The sequence below is a fragment of the Eptatretus burgeri genome, chromosome 6 (genome assembly GCF_056783735.1).
Source record: "Eptatretus burgeri isolate ZD-2024b chromosome 6, Ebu_testis_v1, whole genome shotgun sequence".
Classification (NCBI taxonomy): Eukaryota; Metazoa; Chordata; class Myxini; order Myxiniformes; family Myxinidae; genus Eptatretus; species Eptatretus burgeri.
This window is the reverse complement of record NC_140966.1, coordinates 112,347,878-112,375,816: the sequence shown is the minus strand read 5'-3', so window position 1 is coordinate 112,375,816 and position 27,939 is coordinate 112,347,878. Positions and strand designations below refer to the sequence as shown.

The window sequence follows — 27,939 nt, the reverse complement described above, 5'->3', positions numbered from 1 at the left end:
CTTCTTCGGTGCAGTCGGACCAGTTTCAACTCGGATCGTTCAAATGGAAACGGCCTAAAGTGTAAACAATGGAACAAAGAACACAAGCGATTCAAGACTGTCTTCGTCACATGCAGGTGTAGTTCCTGTTTCCCAGATCATGGTTCAGCCCTTTTAACTCGTTAACCCCCTCGAGGTTAAATAAATTTCTAAAGTATGAACAATGTTTGTAGTTTATCCCCTTACTGACCCATGGATGACATGAAATCATTCTCTCATAATCGACTAAATTGGCAACATTAGTGACAGGTGAGGATGAAAACCTTTTTTTGTAAACTTCCACCCAGATGAGCGAACAAGGTAGAAAAGGAAAACATGCACAAGTTCTCAACAGGTGACCATTCATAACCACTTTAATCGACTTGAAATCCGTTCATAAACAATGCCAAAGATAATTTATTAGCAAGATGTCGATCAGTGAGAAAAATATTGTTCATGCTCAGTTTTTATTGCCTCCTTCCGCCCGATCCGACACCACCACACTGCCATTTGTACACCCACACTCAGCTTGCCATCACCAGATATATTTGAAGGGAAGACCCTGAGCTCAAGTTGGTCCAAATCAGAATATTCACACAATTTTCGGATAAAGATAAAAGAGGCTTTCCATAAATATCTTGAGCTGTGAATGCACACTGCATCCCAAACGTGCGTGGAACGAATGAAACGACGAGCAAAACCAACAGGACCATCCCCGTGAGAAGCGTCCGCACATCGCGATCCAGCTTCAAACATTCAGATCTCGATTATGGAGCAACCTTTGTACAAAAATTGCCCACTCGGCGACATAATGCACATCGCTTGATACAAGACCTCTCGGGCATTTCAGATTTCCTCTTGTACAGAACGCAAAATAAATGTGCAAACATATTACACACGCAAGATAAACACGGGATGGCATGGGATGGGGGACAAGGAGGGAGCGGTAAGAGGGGTACAGGTAGGAAGGCGTAGGCGTTACTATCCTACCGCTTGGCTCGGGCCGGTTACGCGACGCACGCATGGGGACAGCGAGGTGGCATATACTCGTGCCACGTCCATATCACCGTCGACGTCTACCAACGTTTGAAAACCCCAACACCATGCCATTGCCTCTTGCAAGTACTTACACCTAGTATATGCACAGCACAAAGACGTGCAGAGCAAGCACAGAATAAACAATTTCGCACAAGCCTGAGGTGACTGCCATTTTCCCCCGACATACCACAAGAACCGGTATGCCGGGTACACTCCAGGTTCTGGCAGAGGGAAATCAAATGATGGATTGCAGACGTACCGACCGAGCTCAGTTACGTCTCGCTTAACTGCCGACAATGCGCTGCTCACGGGTCCACAACACAAAAGAGGGTCAGGGTGGGGGATGGGGGGAAGGCGATAAAGTGCTCTTTCACTTCAAAATGAAGGGCAAGTTTGGATACGGATGGCTGAGCAAACGCTCGGTTTCAGATGGGAATTCGCCACTTGCCAGAAGAACGACCACGACGGGTCAGTTAGAGGAGAGCAAGTTCGGTGCAAGTGAAACCCCCAGTCAAAATGAGCTTCACACAAACATGGACGCTCAGGTTGATACGACTGGAGAGCAAAGTAGAAAAACCAAGACTTCAGCACAAACAGAAATGCCTGGTTCTCCGCTCGAATGAATCACTTGTGGGACGTGGCACGACAGCTTTGCCGAAACAATCCGATGTGCACAGAATCCAAGCAAATCATCGGTCGAACCAAGGAGGAAGGTGGAAGAAGCTAGTGCAGATTCTGCCTCTGGTGAGAGAACAGATGCTCAAGGTTCAGGTTATCTAGGACACGTGATGAGGCAGAGCGGCAGTTTAACTACGAGCCACCATTTTGTCAGAAAAGTGTGGAAATAACAAACCACAAAGTTAAATGATAAGAGGAGCCTCTGAATGCTTATCTCTGAACGCTCGTGTGGACAAGAACAGACGATAAGTTTCATTAACGTTTTGTCGAGAAGGAGCCAATGTTTTGGGGTTGTGAAGGTTTGATTTAAACAAAAAGCAAAGACGAGACTGGTAAAGCAGAGATGGCACACAGGAACATTTGTTACGACCGCACATCTTTGTGCTAATTGGGATCACACTCTTCTTGGGGAATTTGGAGGAGTTTAAGCTGGGAAGGTGAGGAGAGGAGAATGAGTGGTTAGATGCATGGTGCATGTCTTGGACGCAGCGGTTTCCTACCCCTCTTCTCCCCACCACGAGCACTCACTCCCACCACAAAATAAAAGCAGGCAAGCAGGCGGCTCGACCCAAAACCCGCAAAGCCGAACGTTCTACCAGGCATCCTAGCAACTGGCAAGGCACGAACATGGATTTGGGGTCCGGCTCCCGGCCCGCAGCCATACCCGCACTGCGCCCCAACGTTCCGAGATCTATGAGCAACAACCGCCACTTCCCCCTTGTCCCTGTGGCTCGTCGTCGACAATCTGGACTCCTCGGCGTGCAGTTCCATGTCTCGAAGTGCCGTCCGCACGGGAACTCTCCACCTGCGCCACCTCCAGCATACCTGGGAGTGAATGAGGGGACGGATGCATGAACAAACAAGGGCCTTGATCATCTGTTTCATTTGCCAACGGGTAAGTGGGCATTCGCTACAATGCCAATCGGTGATCCACGAAAAAAACAGGCCGAGCACCGTCGCACACAAAATGTTGTAGCCATCGGATATACACTGCTTGTACCGATACCTCAACTAACTCACTCAAGTTTGTGACTTGCACATACAAACGATACCAATTAAGGCCGTGCACCTGTTCCCATAGCACGGTCCGCACAGCTGTGGAAAACCAAATTTCCAGGAGTTTCCCAGGACAAAAAAAAAAGTTGTTTTCCAGGACATATAATACAAGAGTTTTGTGTAACAAGTGACATTGGAATAACCCACAAGCCTAATAATGAAACCTTCCATTGAATATTTCAGTAATACACATGTTTCCACAGATAAAACATTCTAGCTTAGCATGTTATACCATAGAACCATTCCAAGTGGTACCTTTTGCAGCATTAACCCACCAGCTTCTGTCACATGGATTAAACTGCAATTAATAATTATCCTCATTTTGATTTTTTTTTTAAAAATTGAGGTCAACAAATTACGCTCCATGTACGAGGTGGATTTTCAGACTACAGTAAACCATTGTTCTCCGCAGGCAAGCAGTTACGTTTCCTCTTCCCTATAAACTCACGCGTCGTGAACTGAGGAGGTTTACCGGAATCACCTTACTCGCTGTACAAAACCAGAGCATTCACAACCTGACTACCCCTAATGTTTTCTGCGTGTATCTTTACTTAGAGGATACTGGACTCATCAATGCCATGATGTCTGCCCATGCAGTGATGCTGCACACTCTCACCTCGACCAAGCGTATCCAAAACCACCAATTTCTATATCAGACATCACTTTCCCCAACTATTTTTTTCACTTGGTTCACGACTAGCAACAGTTTTCCTCTTGGGAGTCATGGTTAAAAATCGTGAAGGACAATAATAACCGAAAACAAGAATTTATTACAATTTCATGGAACAAGCCGCGTTGACTCGGAGATTGGTACAGTACAGTACGTGCTGCGCATCTCAGTTGCCACCTGCACCGCAACCTAAAAGTTCCAGGGGTCCTCAAATATTTTTGGTCTGAACGGATAAATGCCAGAGGCCATTAACACATAATTTGGGACAGAAAGAATAGAACATTCGAGGGGATTAACTCAGGAATAATCGAGCAGGTAAATTAGCACCATGCCATCAATACATTGATGGGGGGGTTAGGAAGAACTCTGGGTTAGATCCAGGCTGAGCCCACAAACCATTTCGGTAAATCCCTGGGCGAAGTTAAAATTGGTGATGTGTTCTCTTTTGTGGCAGAATTAATTCCGACTCGTGGGCCTGGCAGATTATTTCCATTTGCACAATCTTCTCGATTCTCCAGGAATGTCAAGGACTGTGCAAACCCTGCACAGAAAAGCCATCAGTCGCAAGGACGCTTGCTTTATATGGCCAAAGCACCATTAATCTAGTGGACATCAGGTTTTGCATTAAGAAAAAGTTTTGTTCAATGCCAAATTTTATGAAATTTAATTTACACAAACATTAGTTGCACTCGGACACACTGTGCAATGCTCGTTTTATCCAGAACAAGTGAACGCAGAATGTATTGTTAACAAGCTAGATGTGAAAAAGAATACGTTGTTTAAAAATGAATATTGATTTCTACAAGGAAGCATCGAAGCGTTTTGAACGCTTACGTTGCAGAGTCCAGCCACTCACGTTTGCACAGGTCCAGGAAGACCTCCTCAATGCCTCGGTCCAGCTTGGCCGATGTGTGGAAGTGCTGAGCACCCACGGACTCCGCGTACCTACCGGGAACATGACCGACGGGACGAGAGTCAGTCTTTGTGGGAAGCGAGTAACCGAAGACGGTTGGCCGGGTGTTATGGGTGGGAATCACTTACTCCTCGGCTTCCTGCACGGACACGTGTCTATCCGCCTCGAGGTCGGTCTTGTTCCCTGCACCGGGCAAAGAAAGCCATCAGCATAACAACTCAAGTGGTTTTGTTCATTTAACATTTCCTTTGACCCACAAACATAACAGAGGACTGGCCATGTGACCAGTCCAATATTTACATAAACAAAATTTACATAAATATTGTCACCATTAATAAATCCAGGCAAAATCTATTGAAAAAAATTTCGATTACAGTGAGTGATACATCGGGTGTGTGCAGGGCGAAACGTGCCTCAGGGAAACGGGACACCTACCTACAATGCACAAACATATTTCATTTCCCAGCATTTTCCTGAGCTCCTTCACCCAGTTTTTCACCTGAGAAGAAAAACGATCTGTTTGAACAGTTCGTCGTCGATGGGAGTTAATGCTCCCATCGAGCGTGAACATGGAAAACAAAGCACTGCGATCGGGTAACGTAATGAGGTACAACAAAAAAAGAAAAGGTTTCATTATCCAGCGATTTTGACCAAAAACGCAGAAATCAAGAAAATGACCAAATGCTAGGATCGCAAAAAATGAAGTGAAAAGATCCTTGAAGCTGAAGCGTGCCAAAATTGTAGCAGTGATAATTGAAGCAACGGAAATGATGAAGAACCTCACGGAGATCTTAAAAAAAACATCCCTGGGAATATTATTGCAAGTGAACTGCAGGTGGAGGTTTTCCGGAGGTCGGGACGATCCGGAAAAGAGCCCTCGGAACAAAACTTGGGGAGAACAACAAAAACTTCACAACTCGGTACACGAATTATGATCCCTTACTGAAACGGACGTGGATACTTTAAGACCTGGGAGGACTCGGTTCCACCTTCTGAAACCCACCAAAGGGGATAACAACCGATGATACAAGCACACACCTTTTGGAAAGAGTCCTCATCCGTGATGTCATAGACCAGGATTGCACCATTTGAATCCCTGTAGTAAATGGGTCCAAGGGCGTGAAACCGCTCTTGTCCTGCCGTGTCCTGCGTAACAATGAATGAACGAATGATATTAATCGTGATAAATAATCGGAAATTACCTGATTTCATGGCTCCAGTCATGTGCAGAGCATTTCTTTGGAGACCTTATGGTACCAGAAACAGCTCTGAGTTTAAGCCACTCCAGGTACTGCAGGGTTTTAGTGCAATCTGGTACAAGGCAGTACGGCATTTCAACACAGTTCCTTAACCACAACCACAACCACAACCACAACTCTCTTAACAAAGACTTGGGATGTATGGACTCGTACTCGGGAACAAATGACTCAGAGACCATTGGTGGATTACACATCAAATAACGTTTCAGCACACAAAGCTCAATTATATCACCGGAGAACACACCTTTGCTGTGCTCTCAACACCGTAGCTCATTATTTGATGCCGTGGAGTCGGAGACCTTGGTGTGAATGAGTAGACCCATCATCCGAAGGACACACTGTGAGGTGGTAATGGTTGAGGACTTGTGAGCCTCTCAAACAACATTATTGGCTCTGTGACCCATCCCTCAACACGACGAGCTCAGACCATAACCCAAATCAATATTTGACGCAAGACATTTCCACTTTTCGTTTTTAATCAGTTTGGAAAAATTTCTAAAAACATGTTTTCAATTTGTCATTGTGGAGTATTTTGTATAGATCGGTAACAAAAATTTTATATTTAACCCATTTTAAATTGAGGATGTAACAACTAAATGTGACAAAAGTCGAGGAGTGTGAATACATATTATACACTAGCGTGGATCGGCTCGCTACGCTCCCCTCTCCACACGTCGTTGCAGAGATTGATAAAACAGATTGGCTGTGTTGGCATGATTTACACCAATCATAATACAAACAGTTCTTCTCCACAAATTTATTTGTAATATTGGTGATATTATATTTATTTGAAATTTATTTGTGATATAAGAAGATCAAAGTGCTCTAAATGGTCAAGGGTTGAAGGGGTCTAAATGGTGTTGATCCTTGAGTGTCTTCAGGGTCTTCAGGGTTCTTGAGGACAACATTCAAACAGGACATGATTAATAGGCATATAGTCTTCAGGCTTCCTGGACGAACTCACTGCCTCAACGTGATATATATATATATATATATATATATATATATATATATATATATATATATATATATATATATATATATATATATATATATATATATATATATATTGTTGCGGATTCGCGCCCGCCGGCGTGCGGACAGCCACGTAACTCGAATCGCGGCACGTCGCCCACCGGACGGACAATCCAGTCGTGACCCTCTCGGACTAACGCCGGGAACCAGTCACGGGTGGACCTTTCGGTCTCACCACGATCGTGCCAATCGGCCCCCGCGTGGGATAGGGTTGCTCGCCAAATTCGACCTACCTAAGTACCCACACGGAGGGTAGACCGGGCGATCGCACCTCGCCGCAGGTCGACTTCGGACACGGGCCACTTTAAGCGACCCGTTCCGTACTATCGGGATAACCGAGCGGTGTTATTCGTCGGCCTCGACGGTTCGATTAATTATAGGGCGTTTTAGCCCACGACCAACCCTTTACGTGAAGCAAGATGGAGATTCAATGAAAGAAAAGACGAAGCGAAGCGGGAAAACAGTTCAACATGAAGCACATTTATTTCGCGATGAACGGAAAGCACACATATACAATTCCACCAAAAGCACATGTAAAAGAAGAAGACAATGCAATATTACACAAAAAGCAAATGCAACAATGCAGATCTAACCGACTACCGGGCACACGGCAACACTTATACAATTTTACTTCACAGACGGCGCCGACAACACATATTCCCAAAGCAAAAGAAAAGAGAACCACCCTCCAGGATGAGGGGGGTAGGCGGGCCTGGGGCCGAGACCGTGTCGGGCCTACCCGTCTGATGATGAGACGCGAAGTGGCGGTGGGGCCTCAACTCCGCAGGCCTCGCGGACAGTGTCTGGTAGGGGGTGGGAAGGGGCCCCCTTTGTCGCACTATCTCAGCGCGGGGGAAAACAGGAGGGGGTTGCTGATGCTCGGGGGAAGGAGGATATCACCCTGTCTCGGGTCCCGCGGCGAGCGTCTCCTCCTCCACCTCGGTCGCGTTGCTGGCCTCTCCCTGTGCAGCTCCCGGCACCGACGCGAGCACCCCCTCGTCCGCCTTCGCCGCCGTCACCTCTCCACAGCTCCGTCCTCTTCACTCTGACTAGTACCACTTCTTTCCAGCTCCACCGACGACTCTCTTGAACTCCGCACACACTCCTCTCAACTTCCAACTGAACTGAACTTGACTGACGAACGCAGCCGTTTTTATAAGCCCCGTGGCTTCGCTCTTTCACCCCCGACCCTCTGCCTCCGACCCTTCACCTCTCTTGCTGGCTCCCCATTGGCCCGAGGAAAAGTGGGCGTGAATGCTTTTTGATCCATGAATTTGCATATAGCGACCGCCCTCCAACGCCCTGGAGGCGGGGCCAAATCGCCCCTCGCTCACCGATTGGACGGAACAAAAGTGGGCGTGAGTCGTTTTTGATCCGTTTTCTGTGGAAAGTCCGTGATGTTTTTGAACACGCTGCTCGGTGCGCGCCCTACACGAGTCCAGCATCGGCGCCCACGAGTGGCGCGAGATGGTGTGGAAGCAATGGTGGCGAGTTGTGACGGTAAAGGTCGTGGCGGTTGTGGTGAAGCGGCGTTGTGGTTGGTGGTTGTTGTTGTGAAGCGGTGTTGTGGTTGGTGGTTGTTGTTGTGAAGCGGCGTTGTGGTTGGTGGTTGTTGTTGTGATGGCTGTTGAGACGTGGTTGGTGGTGGTAATAATGGCGGCTGGTCCAAAATAAAGATAGTAAAAGAAAAACGGCTATCCTGAAGAGTCGCAGCCCGCATGAATGACATTTATTCCCTCTAGACAACGGGTTTGGGCCTAACTACACATATACTTACAGAGATATCTCACCTAAGGGACCTGAATGGTGGTTTGTGAATTTCGTCAACCACAACAATATATATATATATATATATATATATATATATATATATATATATATATATATATATATATATATATATATATATATATATATATATATATATATATATATATATATATATATTGTTGTAGTTCTGGAAACCACATCCCCCCCCCCCAACGCAATGGCATCCATCATACAGTGGTCCCCAGACAGTTATTTCATTAATATACATAAAGATAGTCCCTTCCTTCTTGTCTAATGGGTCAAACAGGACAGTGCGTTTTGTGAATCTCAGAGTTGGGTCTGATTATATATATATATATATATATATATATATATATATATATATATATATATATATATATATATATATATATATATATATATATATATATATATATATATATATATATATATCTGACTTCATTCCTATTCTTTTTCTCTTATTCCTGAGATAAATTCAAGCATACACTACACTACACAATTCAAGCCACCTATAAAAATAGATACACACTACAATTCAAGCATACACTACACTACACAATTCAAGCCACCTATAAAAACCGGGGCCGCACCCTTCGCTGTGAGAATGGGTCCTCGCGAAGGCCAGCAGGCACTGCACTCAGACAGCCACCTGTAGAAACTGCGGCCGTGCCCTTTTCAACCCATTTCTGAGTAAAAAAATTATATCTATCTTCTTTTTCAATCCGAATCTCCATCTAATAATTATATCTATACTCTTTTCAACCCAAACCTACATCTAATAATTATATCCAATCTTTTCCCTCAATTCTTGACACAGATCAGGGCTGGCACCGTGCACACCACCGCTTTTGATAAATGAGCGCATGCTCAATGGCGGCAGACCCACGCGCAGCCCCAGGGTAATTTATTATCATACAAAGAGCAGCACACGAATGGCACACATCTTGTTCTGGTCTGCGCATGGGTTTACCATAGCATCTTACCGTCGGTCTTTGCTGACCACCGCGGCCACGGGTGTCTCCCGTGGATGGTGGCCATCTTCTCGCCTTTCCGCCCGGCGAGGCTGTTACTTGGCAAAGGAGTGCTGCAAGACTCGGGCCGCATGGCTTACGGACAGGCAGCGCATTGACCGGCGCTGACCACTGGTCGCCGGGGCACGGGCCGAAGTTCGGTGCAGGGCGATTCGTGTCACGTTATTCGGAGCGAGATGATTCCGCAGCTTGTAATCAGCCACTTCTGGCCATCACGGCTGTGCCGTGTGCTGGCCAGGGCCCAAACAGAGTGCCCGATTCAGGTGACGACATCGCTTCGGGTCGTCGCCCCGCCCCGCACCACAGGGTCTATAAAAGGATGGTTCGCGCATTCCCCGTCTGCTGGTGGTTTTCAGTCCCTGCTCATCGCTCCTGGTTCCTGTCAGCTCGTCCTGCTCTCTATCTGGGCTGAGATCGACGGTCCGCCCATTCGCCTGCTGAATCCGCCTTCCGTCACCAGCTTGCTGTTGACTCCACCCTTCTTCACCACCTCGTCGCTGGCTCCACCCACTCACCCGATCCTGTCTGCCACCAAGCCACCTCGTTTTGACTCCGCCTTTCTCCACCCACTGGCTTCTGACTCCGCCCAAAGTCCTTCCTTCACACCTGATGGTCACGCCCCATTTTCTGGATCAACGCATAGCTGCACGAAGCGGGAGACAACACGCCAGCTATCAGGGAGGTATCGCCTAGCGGAGCATCCCCCCAAAACGTACTGGTGGCACGGTCGGTCAATCGTACAAGGTATTGAGAGAACGTTAGCCTCATCTCCTCTCCTTTTTCTTCTCCTCAACTCATCTTCATCGGGATTCGTGTGTGTGTGTGTGTGCCTGTACTCATTTAAGAGTGGAGAAGAATTACATCGGGATAACTCTGCTCTGTGTCTGCTTTTGTAATTTGCTTGTATTATTGTAGCACCACCCTTTTCTTCCTATCTCTGCTTACACACAACAATATACTACATTCACTGTGCCACATATCTTTCCTCGCCTGCCTGTTAATAAATTATTAGTAGAAATGTTCCCAGCTCGTTTTTGTCTTTTCTTTCATTGATCCAGCATGCTCCGTATCCTAACCAAGCCGGGACTTTATTCCCAACGATCCGTTCCTTTTAGCCGGTACGTCCTTGGCAGTGTTGCTCGGCTGCATCTGATCCGGAAAGGTGATCCAGTTCGGACAAGGCGTACCGAGGGCGTGGCCCCGGTAATTAGGTCACATGATTAATTCGGTAACCTGGATAACCCATAGACGGAGGATCCTAGATCACGTGGTTGAGTTATTGGCGTTCACGGTTGGTGAGCGACCCGCTGCGTCACGGAGTTATCCATGTGCGACGGCCTGCGATTCCGGGGAGTCTTGTGGGAGCCTGAGAAAGCTTCCCCCCCCCCACCCAGTGGTCTTCTCACCCGACCCCCAATAATATATATATATATATATATATATATATATATATATATATATATATATATATATATATATATATATATATATATATATATATATATATATATATATATATATATATATACACATTACATTATTAAAAACACCTCACCACCACATAAATTAAATACACCAGCACCACATCACCACCATGTTATTAAAAACACAACCACGTAACAAAACACCTCACCACACATCGCTCGAGAGACCGGCTTGTTTTAATTGAGGATAATACGTGAGTTTCCATGTTGTCATGATTGACACCAAGCAGGATTCAAACATTTATTTTCCAAATGTATTTGTAATATTCGTGATAATAGATTTTTATAAGCAATTTAAGTTGAAAGTTTAAGTTTGATAATCCATTTTTATAAGCACATTTAAGTTGAAGGTTTAAGTTTGATAATCTATTTTTATAAGCAATTTAAGTTGAAGGTTTAAGTTTGATAATACATTTTTTAAGCAATTTAAGTTGAAGGTTTAAGTCTGAAAAAAAAACGTTTTTTTTTCCAAAAAATTTCAAAAAGAACACCCTTAGGACACACACACGGGCGAGCTCGGTGCAGCCTGGAAGTTTGATACGATTCCACAAAAGTTTGAGGAAGCAGCTCAGTGACAACACAACACAACACGGGACAGACACTGCACAGATATGTACACTACATGGCCAAAAGTATGTGGACACCCCCTTCTAATTAGTGGATTCGACTATTTCAGCCACACGCATTGCTGACAGGTGTATAAAATCAAGCACACCATGCAATCTCCATAGACAAACATTGGCAGTACAATGGGCCGTACTGAAGAGCTCAATGACTTTCAACGTGGCACCATCATCGGATGCCACCTTTCCAACAAGTCAGTTCATCAAATTTCTGCCCTGCTGGAGCTGCCCCAGTCAACTCTATGTGCTGTTATTGTGAAGTGGAAAGGTCTCGGAGCAACAGCAGCTCAGCCGTGAAGTAGTAAGCCACACAAGCTCACAGGATGGGACCGCCGAGTGCTGAAGTGTGTAGTGCGGAAAAAATCGTCTGTCATCAGTTGCAACACTCACTGCCAAGTTCCAAACTCACTGTGGAAGCAACGTCGGCACGAGCATTGTTCGTCGAGAGTTTCATGAAATGGGTTTCCATGGCCGAGCAGCCGCACACAAGCCGATGATCATCATGTGCAATGCCAAGCATCGGCTGGAGTGGTGTGTGGGCCCGAATGCATAGTGCCAACTGTAAAGTTTTGGGGAGGAGGAATAATATTCTGGGGCTGTTTTCATGGTTTGGGCTAGGCCCCTGAGTTCCAGTCAAGGGAAATCTTAACGCCACAGCATACAATGACATTCTAGATGATTCTGTGCTTCCAACTTTGTGGCGGCAGTTTGGGGAAGGCCCTTTCCCATTTCAGCATGACAATGCCCTCGTGCACAAAGCGAGGTCCATACAGGAATGGTTTGTCAAGATCGGTGTGGAAGAACTTGACTGGACTGCACAGAGCTCTGACCTCAACTCCATCAAACACCTTTGGGATGAATTGGAACGCCGACTGTGAGCCAGACCTAATTGCCCAACATTGGTGCCCGACCTCACTCTAATGCTCTTGTGGCTGAATAGAAGCAAATCCCCGCAGCAATGTTCCAACCTCTTGTGGAAAGCCTTCCCAGAAGAGTGGAGGTTGTTGTCACAGCAAAGGGGGGACCAACTCCAAATAAATAACCATGATTTTGGAATGAGATGCTGGACGAGGTGTCCACATACGTGTGTGTGTGTGTGTGTGTGTGTGTGTGTGTGTGTGTGTGTGTGTGTGTGTGTGTGTGTGTGTGTGTGTGTGTGTGTGTGTGTGTGTGTGTGTGTGTGTGTGTGTGTGTGTGTGCGCTGTAATGGTGGTAAGTTTGTCAGGTTTGTATTCATCAGAACGATGACGACAACTTGATATCCGACAGGATGATGCAGAGGAACTACAATTACCTTTGAGCTCCCTAATCCAGGTTCGCTTCCTGACCTGACGATAAACTGTCGGATTGGTGTTGGCAGGCCGATCATTTCATCACAACGTTCACGGTTCCTTGGAGTGATGTTACAAGCCGGGTGTCCCATCTACGGGCATTAGTTTGTTGATGGACGTAAATATTCCATTACGTGCCCTTATTTTATCCTGTCAAGGATTGTGGAAGACCGAAAAGACTGAACGGATCAGGATGTAACTGATCAAAAGGAACAGTACAGAGGGGGGAGGACACCAAGAACGGGGTTGAGGGACAAAATATGGGGAGACTTGAACAAGGAATAGGTGGGGGGAGAAATGGGGGTACAAAAGGAAGCAAGGGGTGGATAAGAGGGAAACAGAAGAAAACTCTCAGGAGGGAACTGAAAATTTGGAGGGAGGAGGGAAGAAAGGATCATGGTTTTGGATGGGGGGGGTTAACGAAGGTAGAACAGATCATGGTTTTGCATGGGAGGGGGTGGGGGGGAGATTAACGAGGGTAGAAAAGATCATGGTTTTGAATGGGGGTGGGATGATCAGAGATGGTGGTGAACAGCTGTCTTGAAGACCCTGGAGGGAGGAATGAGATTGAAGAGGATGTGCAAGTTGGTTCCACAGGTGGGAGAAAAAAAAATACAGGAATGAATGAATGGAGGTGAGCAGAGATCCTGGACTTTAGGAGATTCACCAGAAGAGGGTTGTTGGTGCAACACATGTGCCCTGCAAAAACCTGAGGGGGAACCGATGGGGAGTGGGGGGGGGGGGGACAAAGCCTAAAAAGAGCAGAGGGTGCAAGACCAAAAAGGAGGCGGTCGTGAAGGATAGGGAAGTTATCTCCAGCACCCTCAACAAATTACTCATTCTTGCCCAAATCACCTTCATTCAAATGTCAGGCCCAGCTTGCCGATTAGAACAACTTGGGACAAAACGTTCCCCGACCAACCAGACAAGAAGGTGAAAATAATTATGGCCATGAAAGGAATGGTGGAGATGGTGGTGGTGGTGGTCATGGTGGTCATGGTGGTCATAGTGATGGCAGTGTTTGTGTTGGTGTTGAGAGCTGGAGAGTTGCAAAATTGGTTTCCAGGAGGAAATGCTCACCCAGATAGCCAGGTTGACACGTTTCCCTCCGATGTTTAGTTTCTTCGTGAGAAAGGAAGCCTGAAGTCGAGAAATAGGGTTCAGAGGCCATGAAGGAAAGGAATGGGACGGTTGCAAGATTATTGGGGGGGTGGGGAGGCGAAAGGACGAGTTGCAAGATGTTTGGGGGTGAACGAAACGAGTTGAGAGATCATTGGGGAGGGGGGAGAGGTGAGGTGAGATCATGGGGGGAGGTGATATCATGGGGGGGTGAGGTGAGATCATGGGGGGGGAGAGGTGAGATCATGGGGGGAGAGGTGAGATCATGGGGGGAGAGGTGAGATCATGGGGGGGAGAGGTGAGATCATGGGGGGGAGAGGTGAGATCATGGGGGAGAGAGGTGAGATCATGGGGGGGGAGAGGTGAGATCATGGGGGGGAGGTGAGATCATGGGGGGGGGTGAGATCATGGGGGGGAAGGTGAGATCATTGGGGGGGAGAAATCATGGGGGGAGGTGAGATCATGGGGGGAGAGGTGAAATCATGGGGGGAAAGGTGATATCATGGGGGGGGGAGAGGTGAGATCATGGGGGGAGAGGTGAGATCATGGGGGGGAGAGGTGAGATCATGGGGGGAGAGGTGAGATCATGGGGGGAGAGGTGAGATCATGGGGGGGAGAGGTGAGATCATGGGGGGAGAGGTGAGATCATGGGGGGAGAGGTGAGATCATGGGGGGGAGAGGTGAGATCATGGGGGGGAGAGGTGAGATCATGGGGGGGAGAGGTGAGATCATGGGGGGAGAGGTGAGATCATGGGGGGAGAGGTGAGATCATGGGGGGAGAGGTGAGATCATGGGGGGGAGAGGTGAGATCATGAGGGGGGAAAGGTGAGATCATGGGGGGGGAAAGGTGAGATCATGAGGGGGAAAGGTGAGATCATGAGGGGGAAAGGTGAGATCATGGGGGAGGGGTGAAATCATGGGGGGAGGTGAGATCATGGGGGAGGTGAGATCATGGGGGGAGAGGTGAGATCATGGGGGGGGGGGGAGAGGTGAGATCATGGGGGGAGAGATCATGGGGGGAGATGAGATCATGGGGGGAAGGTGAGATCATGGGGGGAGAGGTGAGATCATGAGGGGGAGAGGTGAGATCATGAGGGGGAAAGGTGAGATCATGGGGGAGGGGTGAAATCATGGGGGGAGGTGAGATCATGGGGAGGAGGTGAGATGGGGGGGAGAGGTGAGATCATGGGGGGGAGAGGTGAGATCATGGGGGGAGAGGTGAGATCATGGGGGGGAGAGGTGAGATCATGGGGGAGAGGTGAGATCATGGGGGGAGAGGTGAGATCATGGGGGGAGAGGTGAGATCATGGGGGGGAGAGGTGAGATCATGGGGGGAGAGGTGAGATCATGGGGGGGAGAGGTGAGATCATGGGGGGAGAGGTGAGATCATGGGGGGGAGAGGTGAGATCATGGGGGGAGAGGTGAGATCATGGGGGGGGAGAGGTGAGATCATGGGGGGGAGAGGTGAGATCATGGGGGGAGAGGTGAGATCATGGGGGGGAGAGATCATGGGGGGAGATGAGATCATGGGGGGAGGTGAGATCATGGGGGAGGTGAGATCATGGGGGGAGGTGAGATCATGGGGGGAGGTGAGATCATGGGGGGGAGGTGAGATCATGGGGGGAGGTGAGATCATGGGGGAGAGGTGAGATCATGGGGGAGAGGTGAGATCATGGGGGGAGAGGTGAGATCATGGGGGGGAGAGGTGAGATCATGGGGGGAGAGGTGAGATTATTGGGGGGAGAGGTGAGATTATTGGGGGGAGAGGTGAGATTATTGGGGGGGAGAGGTGAGATTATTGGGGGGAGAGGTGAGATCATGGGGGGGAGAGGTGAGATCATGGGGGGGGATGTGAGATCATGGGGGGAGGTGAGATCATGGGGGAGGTGAGATGAGATCATGGGGGGAGGTGAGATCATGGGGGGAGGTGAGATCATGGGGGGAGGTGAGATCATGGGGGAGGTGAGATCATGGGGGTGAGATCATGGGGGGAGGTGAGATCATGGGGGGAGGTGAGATCATGGGGGGGGAGGTGAGATCATGGGGGGGGAGGTGAGATCATGGGGGGAGGTGAGATCATGGGGGGAGGTGAGATCATGGGGGGAGGTGAGATCATGGGGGGGAGGTGAGATCATGGGGGGAGGTGAGATCATGGGGGGAGGTGAGATCATGGGGGGGAGGTGAGATCATGGGGGGAGGTGAGATCATGGGGGGGGAGGTGAGATCATGGGGGGAGGTGAGATCATGGGGGGAGGTGAGATCATGGGGGGAGGTGAGATCATGGGGGGAGGTGAGATCATGGGGGGGAGGTGAGATCATGGGGGGGGGAGGTGAGATCATGGGGGGGAGGTGAGATCATGGGGGGAGGTGAGATCATGGGGGGAGGTGAGATCATGGGGGGAGGTGAGATCATGGGGGGAGGTGAGATCATGGGGGGGAGGTGAGATCATGGGGGGAGGTGAGATCATGGGGGGAGGTGAGATCATGGGGGAGGTGAGATCATGGGGGGGAGGTGAGATCATGGGGGAGGAGGTGAGATCATGGGGGAGGAGGTGAGGTCATGGGGGAGGAGAGGATCATGGGGGAGGAGAGATCATGGGGGGAGAGATCATGGGGGAGAGATCATGGGGGGAGAGATCATGGGGGGAGAGATCATGGGGGGAGAGATCATGGGGGAGATGAGATCATGGGGGGAGATGAGATCATGGGGGGAGATGAGATCATGGGGGGAGATGAGATCATGGGGGGAGATGAGATCATGGGGGGAGATGAGATCATGGGGGGAGATGAGATCATGGGGGGAGATGAGATCATGGGGGGAGATGAGATCATGGGGGGAGGTGAGATCATGGGGGGAGGTGAGATCATGGGGGGGGAGGTGAGATCATGGGGGGAGAGGTGAGATCATGGGGGGAGGTGAGATCATGGGGGGAGGTGAGATCATGGGAGGGGAGGTGAGATCATGGGAGGGGGGGAGAGGTGAGATCATGGGGGGGAGAGGTGAGATCATGGGGGGAGAGGTGAGATCATGGGGGGGAGAGGTGAGATCATGGGGGGGGAGAGGTGAGATCATGGGGGGGAGAGGTGAGATCATGGGGGGAGAGGTGAGATCATGGGGGGAGAGGTGAGATCATGGGGGGAGAGGTGAGATCATGGGGGGGAGAGGTGAGATCATGGGGGGGAGAGGTGAGATCATGGGGGGAGAGGTGAGATCATGGGGGGGAGAGGTGAGATCATGGGGGGAGAGGTGAGATCATGGGGGGGAGAGGTGAGATCATGGGGGGAGAGGTGAGATCATGGGGGGAGAGGTGAGATCATGGGGGGGAGAGGTGAGATCATGGGGGGAGAGGTGAGATCATGGGGGGGAGAGGTGAGATCATGGGGGGGAGAGGTGAGATCATGGGGGGGAGAGGTGAAATCATGGGGGGGGGAGGTGAGATCATGGGGGGGGAGAGGTGAGATCATGGGGGGGGAGAGGTGAGATCATGGGGGGAGAGGTGAGATCATGGGGGGGAGAGGTGAGATCATGGGGGGGAGAGGTGAGATCATGGGGGGGAGAGGTGAGATCATGGGGGGGAGAGGTGAGATCATGGGGGGAGAGGTGAGATCATGGGGGGGAGAGGTGAGATCATGGGGGGAGAGGTGAGATCATGGGGGGGGGAGGTGAGATCATGGGGGGGAGGTGAGATCATGGGGGGGAGGTGAGATCATGGGGGGAGGTGAGATCATGGGGGGAGGTGAGATCATGGGGGGAGGTGAGATCATGGGGGGAGGTGAGATCATGGGGGGGAGGTGAGATCATGGGGGGAGGTGAGATCATGGGGGGGAGGTGAGATCATGGGGGGGAGGTGAGATCATGGGGGGAGGTGAGATCATGGGGGGAGGTGAGATCATGGGGGGGAGGTGAGATCATGGGGGGAGGTGAGATCATGGGGGGGAGGTGAGATCATGGGGGGGAGGTGAGATCATGGGGGGAGGTGAGATCATGGGGGGGAGGTGAGATCATGGGGGGAGGTGAGATCATGGGGGGAGGTGAGATCATGGGGGGAGGTGAGATCATGGGGGGAGGTGAGATCATGGGGGGAGGTGAGATCATGGGGGGAGGTGAGATCATGGGGGAGGTGAGATCATGGGGGAGGAGAGATCATGGGGGAGGAGGTGAGGTCATGGGGGAGGAGAGATCATGGGGGGAGAGATCATGGGGGGAGAGATCATGGGGGGAGAGATCATGGGGGGAGAGATCATGGGGGGAGAGATCATGGGGGAGATGAGATCATGGGGGGAGATGAGATCATGGGGGAGATGAGATCATGGGGGGAGATGAGATCATGGGGGGGAGATGAGATCATGGGGGGAGATGAGATCATGGGGGGAGATGAGATCATGGGGGGAGATGAGATCATGGGGGGGAGATGAGATCATGGGGGGGAGGTGAGATCATGGGGGGAGGTGAGATCATGGGGGGAGGTGAGATCATGGGGGGAGGTGAGATCATGGGGGGAGGTGAGATCATGGGGGGAGGTGAGATCATGGGGGGAGGTGAGATCATGGGGGGAGGTGAGATCATGGGAGGGGAGGTGAGATCATGGGAGGGGAGGTGAGATCATGGGGGGAGATGAGATCATGGGGGAGATGAGATCATGGGGGGAGATGAGATCATGGGGGGGAGGTGAGATCATGGGGGGAGGTGAGATCATGGGGGGGGGAGGTGAGATCATGGGGGGAGGTGAGATCATGGGGGGAGGTGAGATCATGGGAGGGGAGGTGAGATCATGGGAGGGGAGGTGAGATCATGGGAGGGGAGGTGAGATCATGGGAGGGGAGGTGAGATCATGGGAGGGGAGGTGAGATCATGGGGGGGAGGTGAGATCATGGGGGGGAGGTGAGATCATGGGGGGAGGTGAGATCATGGGGGGAGGTGAGATCATGGGGGGAGGTGAGATCATGGGGGAGGAGGTGAGATCATGGGGGAGGAGGTGAGGTCATGGGGGAGGAGAGATCATGGGGGGAGAGATCATGGGGGGAGAGATCATGGGGGGGAGAGATCATGGGGGGAGATGAGATCATGGGGGGAGATGAGATCATGGGGGGAGATGAGATCATGGGGGAGATGAGATCATGGGGGGAGATGAGATCATGGGGGGAGATGAGATCATGGGGGGAGATGAGATCATGGGGGGAGATGAGATCATGGGGGGAGATGAGATCATGGGGGAGGTGAGATCATGGGGGGAGGTGAGATCATGGGGGGGAGGTGAGATCATGGGGGGAGAGGTGAGATCATGGGGGAGGTGAGATCATGGGAGGGGAGGTGAGATCATGGGAGGGGAGGTGAGATCATGGGGGGGAGAGGTGAGATCATGGGGGGGAGAGGTGAGATCATGGGGGGAGAGGTGAGATCATGGGGGGGAGAGGTGAGATCATGGGGGGAGAGGTGAGATCATGGGGGGAGAGGTGAGATCATGGGGGGGAGAGGTGAGATCATGGGGGGGGAGAGGTGAGATCATGGGGGGAGAGGTGAGATCATGGGGGGAGAGGTGAGATCATGGGGGGGAGAGGTGAGATCATGGGGGGGAGAGGTGAGATCATGGGGGGGAGAGGTGAGATCATGGGGGGAGAGGTGAGATCATGGGGGGGAGAGGTGAGATCATGGGGGGGGGAGAGGTGAGATCATGGGGGGAGAGGTGAGATCATGGGGGGGAGAGGTGAGATCATGGGGGGGAGAGGTGAGATCATGGGGGGGAGAGGTGAGATCATGGGGGGAGAGGTGAGATCATGGGGGGGAGAGGTGAGATCATGGGGGGGAGAGGTGAGATCATGGGGGGAGAGGTGAGATCATGGGGGGGAGAGGTGAGATCATGGGGGGAGAGGTGAGATCATGGGGGGAGAGGTGAGATCATGGGGGGGAGAGGTGAGATCATGGGGGGAGAGGTGAGATCATGGGGGGGAGGTGAGATCATGGGGGGGGGAGGTGAGATCATGGGGGGAGGTGAGATCATGGGGGGGAGGTGAGATCATGGGGGGAGGTGAGATCATGGGGGGAGGTGAGATCATGGGGGGAGGTGAGATCATGGGGGGAGGTGAGATCATGGGGGGGAGGTGAGATCATGGGGGGAGGTGAGATCATGGGGGGGAGGTGAGATCATGGGGGGGTGAGATCATGGGGGGAGGTGAGATCATGGGGGGGAGGTGAGATCATGGGGGGAGGTGAGATCATGGGGGGAGGTGAGATCATGGGGGGAGGTGAGATCATGGGGGGAGGTGAGATCATGGGGGGAGGTGAGATCATGGGGGGGAGGTGAGATCATGGGGGGAGGTGAGATCATGGGGGTGAGGTGAGATCATGGGGGGAGGTGAGATCATGGGGGGAGGTGAGATCATGGGGGGAGGTGAGATCATGGGGGGAGGTGAGATCATGGGGGAGGTGAGATCATGGGGGGAGGTGAGATCATGGGGGAGGAGAGATCATGGGGGAGGAGGTGAGGTCATGGGGGAGGAGAGATCATGGGGGGAGAGATCATGGGGGAGAGATCATGGGGGAGAGATCATGGGGGGAGAGATCATGGGGGGAGAGATCATGGGGGGAGATGAGATCATGGGGGGAGATGAGATCATGGGGGGAGATGAGATCATGGGGGGAGATGAGATCATGGGGGGGAGATGAGATCATGGGGGGAGATGAGATCATGGGGGGAGATGAGATCATGGGGGGGAGATGAGATCATGGGGGGAGATGAGATCATGGGGGGAGGTGAGATCATGGGGGGAGGTGAGATCATGGGGGGAGGTGAGATCATGGGGGGAGGTGAGATCATGGGGGGGAGGTGAGATCATGGGGGGAGGTGAGATCATGGGGGGAGGTGAGATCATGGGGGGAGGTGAGATCATGGGAGGGAGGAGGTGAGATCATGGGAGGGGAGGTGAGATCATGGGGGGAGATGAGATCATGGGGGGAGATGAGATCATGGGGGGGAGGTGAGATCATGGGGGGAGGTGAGATCATGGGGGGGAGGTGAGATCATGGGGGAGGTGAGATCATGGGGGAGGTGAGATCATGGGAGGGGAGGTGAGATCATGGGAGGGAGGTGAGATCATGGGAGGGGAGGTGAGATCATGGGAGGGGAGGTGAGATCATGGGAGGGGAGGTGAGATCATGGGGGGGAGAGGTGAGATCATGGGGGGGAGAGGTGAGATCATGGGGGGAGGTGAGATCATGGGAGGGGAGGTGAGATCATGGGAGGGGAGGTGAGATCATGGGGGGGGAGGTGAGATCATGGGGGGAGAGGTGAGATCATGGGGGGGAGAGGTGAGATCATGGGGGGAGAGGTGAGATCATGGGGGGGAGAGGTGAGATCATGGGGGGGAGAGGTGAGATCATGGGGGGAGAGGTGAGATCATGGGGGGGGAGAGGTGAGATCATGGGGGGGGGAGAGGTGAGATCATGGGGGGGGGGAGAGGTGAGATCATGGGGGGAGAGGTGAGATCATGGGGGGGAGAGGTGAGATCATGGGGGGGGAGAGGTGAGATCATGGGGGGGAGAGGTGAGATCATGGGGGGAGAGGTGAGATCATGGGGGGGAGAGGTCAGATCATTGGGGGGGTCATTTCATTGGGGGGAGAGGTCAGATCATTGGGGGGAGAGGTCAGATCATTGGGGGGGAGAGGTGAGATCATTGGGGTGGGGAGAGGTGAAATCATGGGGGGAGAGGTGAAATCATGGGGGGGGAGGTGAGATCATGGGGGGAGAGGTGAGATCATGGGGGGGAGAGGTGAGATCATGGGGGGAGAGGTGAGATCATGGGGGGAGAGGTGAGATCATGGGGGGGAGAGGTGAGATAATGGGGGGGAGAGGTGAGATCATGAGGGGGGAAAGGTGAGATCATGGGGGGGAGAGGTGAGATCATGAGGGGGGAAAGGTGAGATCATGGGGGGAGGTGAGATCATGGGGGGAGGTGAGATCATGGGGGGAGATGAGATCATGGGGGGGAGGTGAGATCATGGGGGGAGATGAGATCATGGGGGGGGAGGTGAGATCATGGGGGGAGGTGAGATCATGGGGGGAGGTGAGATCATGGGGGAGGGGGAGAGATCATGGGGGAGGGGAGAGATCATGGGGGGAGAGATCATGGGGGAGAGATCATGGGGGGAGAGATCATGGGGGGAGATGAGATCATGGGGGGGAAAGGTGAGATCATGGGGGGGAAAGGTGAGATCATGGGGGGGAAAGGTGAGATCATGGGGGGAAAGGTGAGATCATGGGGGGAAAGGTGAGATCATGGGGGGGAAAGGTGAGATCATGGGGGGAGGTGAGATCATGGGGGGAGATGAGATCATGGGGGGGAGGTGAGATCATGGGGGGGAGGTGAGATCATGGGGGGAGGTGAGATCATGGGGGGAGGTGAGATCATGGGGGAGATGAGATCATGGGGGAGGTGAGATCATGGGGGGGAGGTGAGATCATGGGCAGGGGGGGGGGGATCAATGTTCATTTTCTCTTCAAAACACAATTATTATAAGAGATCACATTAACCGACACGTTCGTTTCCAAGGAAACGATCCAGATTATGAACGTGACGACGTGGGCAGAACTAGTGACGTAAAACGACTGGAAGGTCTGTGACGTTTCCACGAACGTGACGTTCAAACCTGCAAGGTGGTGATGTGCCGTTCGTTGAACTTGTTCTCGCAATATCTCAACACCACAGACGTTTTGCCCACGCAGCCCTCACCGAGCAAAACCACCTTGAAAGAAAAAGAACGTCCCGTACCCTGCCCGCCCGCCATGCCCGCTCCACACAGGTAAACCTCTCCCTCTCTCTCACTGTCGTTCACTCTTAATTTATCAAGAGCTGTGAAAGTCCCGCAAGCGTCACTTTCCCTTCCTGTCTTCGCCGAAATGGCGACGCCACGTGATCAGAACGTCAGCGTCGGTGACGTCACTACGCCCCTGCACCACGTGATTCCATCGCCGTCACATTTCCTTCATGTTATCAAACATAACGGCATTTTTATATCCCGAATAATCTCCGTACACCAAGGACAGAAACTGACTGTTTTGGTGTTTTACGTGAACCGAACACCAGACGGTCACAACTCAATGTATAAACACAGTGCACTCTCTTCACCATATTGAAGCCATTAAATCGCCATGTTACTCCTCCAGGAATCATTAGTGGCGCCATGTTACTCCTCCAGGAAATCATTCGGACTTCTCTCACCTCCTGTTCTTTGGAAAGGAACCCAGATTCCCTGTAGATCACGAGATGCCATTACATGGTGTGAAGACAAGTTCATCCAGACCTAGAGGATGGGAACCCTGCAGAACATCAACATTGTCTGCAACAAGCTGTTCGGTTCGCTGTGAAACGACGAACTCGAGTGGACGAACAGCCAGGACGCGTGGGAGTGTTTGTCAGAACACATCCCACGGACCATGAGAAGATACACGATGTCTGGAATTCATCCAAAGGCAGATATTGTGGCCAAAGTTGGGGACAGCAACGTGTATGAGGTGGAAAGTCTGGGAGATGAGAGAACTTGGAAAGCTGGGCATGGGACTGATGGGACTAATGGGACTGATGGGACTGATGGGACTGATGGGAGTGATAGGACTGATGGGACTAATGGGACTGATGGGACTGATGGGACTAATGGGACTGATGGGACTGATGGGAGTGAGATGCTGCATACCAGATAGGTAGTTGGTTTCAGTCTTTCAGACGTAAGGCCTGGAGGTAGCACAACTACAGTTGAGTCAAACCTTAAAGTTAGACAGACTGCTGTTGGTGATGAGGATGATGATGGTCAGTGGGTATGGATGGTAGGACCTTGGAGTGGCGCAGGAGATCCGGTTGAGGATTTACCTGGGGATGATCCGGTAGAGGACTTACTTGGGGATGATCCGGTAGAGTATTTACCTGGGGATGATCCCGTAGAGGATTTACTGGTGGATGATCCGGTAGAGGATTTACCTGGGGATGATCCGGTTGAGCATTTACCTGGGGATGATCCCGTAGAGGATTTATTGGTGGATGATCCGGTAGAGGATTTACCTAGGGATTATCCGCTACAGCATTTACCTGCGGATGATCCCGGAGGGGATTTACCTGGGGATGATCCGGTAGAGGATTTACGTGGGGATGATCCGGTAGAGTATTTACCTGCGGATGATCCGGGAGGGGATTTATCTGAGGAGCTGATAAGGGATGCTGTGGTGGACGACCATAGTGAGGACAATGCCTTGGATACAACGCCGATCAGCATATTAATCCAGGTCACAGGTGCCTATATCTGTTCTTGGTGAAACATGAGGGGCAGAGACGTAGATCCCACAGTGTTAGCTAATATTAGTCACACTCAATTTCTGTTCGTGCGGATGTGAGCAGTCAGGGTTTGTCCTTAATTGTCTAAGTGGTAGATTTAGTGAGAAATGGTGTCAGGGATGACAACATTCAAGCAGGGGAATGTCATGGTTATACGTGGGTAGTCACAGTCCGTTTCCATTCGCGGTTGCAGTAAATATTTTGTCAAAACTGCAACAGCAATTTTTGTCTTTGAACTCTGATAATTGTTTAGTTCTTCATCTGGAAAATAGAGTTCATCATTTTCGTGTAATTAAATGATTTTGTAGTGTTGAAATGTAATTTTGAAGATTTGTTATGGATTTGCATGTCATGTGCTTCCTTTTTGTGGAGACAGCCATTTTGTTAGTAGCAGCTTTATGGGTTTGTGGAGACAGCCATTTTTTAGCAGTGGCCTCGCGGGTTTGTGGAGGCAGCCGTTTCGTTAGAAGCGGCCTCACGGGTTTGTGGAGGCAGCCATTTTGTTAGTAGCGACCTCGCGGGTTTGTGGAGGCAGCCGTTTCGTTAGAAGCGGCCTCACGGGTTTGTGGAGGCAGCCATTTTCTTAGCAGTGGCCTCACAGGTTGTGGAGGTGGCCATTTTGTTTGCAGCTTGCTCACAGGTTGTGGAGGCAGCCATTTTCTTAGCAGTGGCCTCACAGGTTGTGGAGGTGGCCATTTTGTTTGCAGCTTGCTCACAGGTTGTGGAGGTGGCCATTTTGTTTGCAGCTTACTCACAGGTTGTGGAGGCAGCCATTTTCTTAGCAGTGGCCTCACAGGTTGTGGAGGCAGCCATTTTCTTAGCAGTGGCCTCACAGGTTGTGGAGGCAGCCATTTTCTTAGCAATGGCCTCACAGGTTGTGGAGGCGGCCATTTTGTTTGCAGCTTGCTCACAGGTTGTGGAGGCAGCCAGTACCTTGTATGTAGGGTCTGTACCTTGTGTGCATTGTAAAGTGCAAGGTGTGGGGGATGGGAAAGAACAATGAAAATGGAGATTACAGGATGTAAGGGGTAATTTTGGAGCCTGTCACTCAGAAGAAGGATCTTGGGGTGGTCATAGATATGGGAGGTAAGGAGGCAGCACATGTCAGACAGCTATAGGGAGAGCAAATTGGGTTTCAAGTTGTATTCGGAGGGGAATCAATAATTATAAATCAAAAGAGGTGGTGTTAACGTTGTACCGGAATTTGGAGAGGGCCACATCTGGAATATTTTTTGCAGTTTTGGTCTCCACAGTTCCAGAAGGACATAGATACCATAGAGAAGGTTCAGCGTAGGGTTACTAGATTGATTCCGGGCCTAGTTAGACTTAGCTATGAGGATCGGCTGAAGGAAACAGGGTTTGTTTGAGATCATGAGTTGGTTACGAGAATTGAGTATACACGAGAAAGGAGGCGGTTACGAGGAGATATGATGGAGATGATTAAGATAATGAAAGGTATAGATAAGATAAGCGAAGATGAACTATTCAACACCATGGACAGTGATAGGACCAGGGGGCCATAACCTGAGAGTAAATAATGAGAGTTAAGATGGTAGTAAGGTAGGGACCTTTCACTCAGAGAGCACTTAATGCATGGAATGGTCTCCCTGGAAAGGTAGTGGCATCAAGGGGGTGATGTGTGATTGATGTTGTGTGTGGTTTTTTTTTTGGGGGGGGGGTTCGGGGCGGGGGAGGGGGGTTACCCAAGCCCATGACTCGTCCCCTGGAGAGGGGAAAAACAAAAACTACCAAAAAATCCACAAAAAACACTTCATTTAAAATTAAAAAACAAGATTTTGCATTTTTCTTATTTTGATCCGATGTTGATAAATTGTTGTGGTGATGGTGCATCACAGGCATGATGGGCCGAATGGTCTCCTGCACCTCCTGGAATGTCTCCTGGACTTTAGTTTAATTTCAGCGGACTTTAGTTTAACTCTCGTGGACTTTAGTTTAACTCCAGTGGACTTTAGTTTAACTCCAGTGGACTTTAGTTTAAGTCTCGTGGACTTTAGTTTAACTTCAGTGGACTTTAGTTTAACTGCAGTGGACTTTAGTTTAACTCTCGTGGACTTTAGTTTAACTGCAGTGGACTTTAGTTTAACTCTCGTGGATTTCAGTTTAACTCCAGTGAACTTTAGTTTAACTCTCATGGACTTTAGTTTAACTCCAGTGGACTTTAGTTTTAACCCCAGTGAAATTTAGTTTTAACTCCAGTGGACTTTAGTTTTAACTCCAGTGAAGTTTAGTTTTAACCCCAGTGGACTTTAGTTTAACTCCAGTAGACTTTAGTTTTAACCCCAGTGAAGTTTAGTTTTAACTCCAGTGGACTTTAATTTAACTCCAGTGGACTTTAGTTTTAACCCCAGTGGACTTTAGTTTTAACTTAAGTGAAGTTTAGTTTTAACCCCAGTGGACTTTAGTTTTAACTCCAGTGTAGTTTAGTTTTAACTCCAGTGGACTTTAGTTTTAACCTCAGTGAAGTTTAGTTTTAATTCCAGTGGACTTTAGTTTTAACCCCAGTGAAGTTTAGTTTTAATTCCAGGAGACTTTAGTTTTAACTCCAATGGACTTTTAGTTTTAACCCCAGTGAAGTTTAGTTTTAACTCCAGTGAAGTTTAGTTTTAACTCCAGTGAAGTTTAGTTTAACCGTAGTGAAACTCAAGTCTGTGAGTCATTTCCACGATGGTGTAAATCGAGAGCTGCCAGGCAGAGAAGCGTTGTCACACGCGAGGGGGAGGTCCGAGAGCCTGATAGTAGTGTGGGGTAACATGATTGGTTAGAAACAAGATTTTTAAAAACCTCAACTGCATTACTCCCATTGGTTGGACAAGTAAATGGAACAAAGTTCATGATGTAAAAGAACTAACAAGTTGTCATCGATGAAAAGTTTGTTCGTCCGAGTTCTCTCACTACTGTTCCTTTTGTCCTGTTGCATCCTGATCCGTTTAGTATTCCAGCTCTTCCATGAGCCTTGACTCTGTTAACAAAAAAAAGTCATAGGTTGGCAGCCATTGTACAGGCTTCATGGGCTGAATGATCTCTTTCTGTGTGGAAGATGCTTGGAAGGGAAGTCCTCAATTATATATTGTGAACCGTGGTAACTGTCCGTGCGTTCGTCTGTCTCCCGTTTACGGCGGCCGCTTCTTGTTCTGCGTTTAAAAAGCTCAACGTTCACTTTGTAAATGACGGGAGAACAGACATGAGTAATGTCGATTCCAAATTTTATTTTACAACCAGGATATTTTACCCTCTTATGAGACAAATCCAAACTCCTCCACCCGATGTTTCACCACCATTTTGCGAAAATTAACTGAAACCTTTCCCATCACTCAGGACCGATACTCTTTCTGGTATGTACATAAACGAGAGGGTTAACCTCTCTCGTTACCAACACCACCGAAGGTGAAACAGGTTATGTTTTCACCCCTTTCTGTCTGTTTGTTTGTTGCAAAATCGAAAATTTTTCAGGTATGTTTGGTCATCGATTTTGTTATTCTGTCTGTCTGTCTGTCTGTCTGTCTGTCTCCTGCAGGTCACAATTTTAAACCGATCTCAACGAAACTTCAGCA

The 27,939-nt window shown here is 50.2% G+C and overlaps 1 protein-coding gene across 1 annotated transcript; it reads right to left on the bottom strand.

Annotated features, from left to right (window-relative positions):
- Positions 1 to 374: 374 nt before the first annotated feature.
- Positions 375 to 22,971, bottom strand: RAB21 (RAB21, member RAS oncogene family). Its single transcript, XM_085886847.1, has 7 exons — positions 22,692 to 22,971; positions 14,008 to 14,067; positions 5,412 to 5,519; positions 4,809 to 4,872; positions 4,502 to 4,556; positions 4,317 to 4,405; positions 375 to 2,559 (listed from the first exon to the last, which is right to left on the bottom strand). The coding sequence occupies exons 1-7, from the start codon at positions 22,827 to 22,829 to the stop codon at positions 2,426 to 2,428; spliced, it is 648 nt and encodes a 215-aa protein (XP_085742973.1). The 5' UTR covers positions 22,830 to 22,971; the 3' UTR covers positions 375 to 2,425.
- Positions 22,972 to 27,939: the final 4,968 nt, after the last annotated feature.

Bases quoted from the DNA above. Each gene is read 5' to 3' on its own strand.
- RAB21 (XM_085886847.1), bottom strand. From the start codon at position 22,829: ATGGCGGGCGGGCAGGGTACGGGACGTTCTTTTTCTTTCAAGGTGGTT. The intron at 14,068-22,691 runs GTTTGAACGTCA...TCTCGACTTCAG, and splicing joins GGCACATCACCACCTTGCAG to GCTTCCTTTCTCACGAAGAA. The intron at 4,873-5,411 runs GTGTGTGCTTGT...TTTTCTTCTCAG, and splicing joins ATGAGGACTCTTTCCAAAAG to GTGAAAAACTGGGTGAAGGA.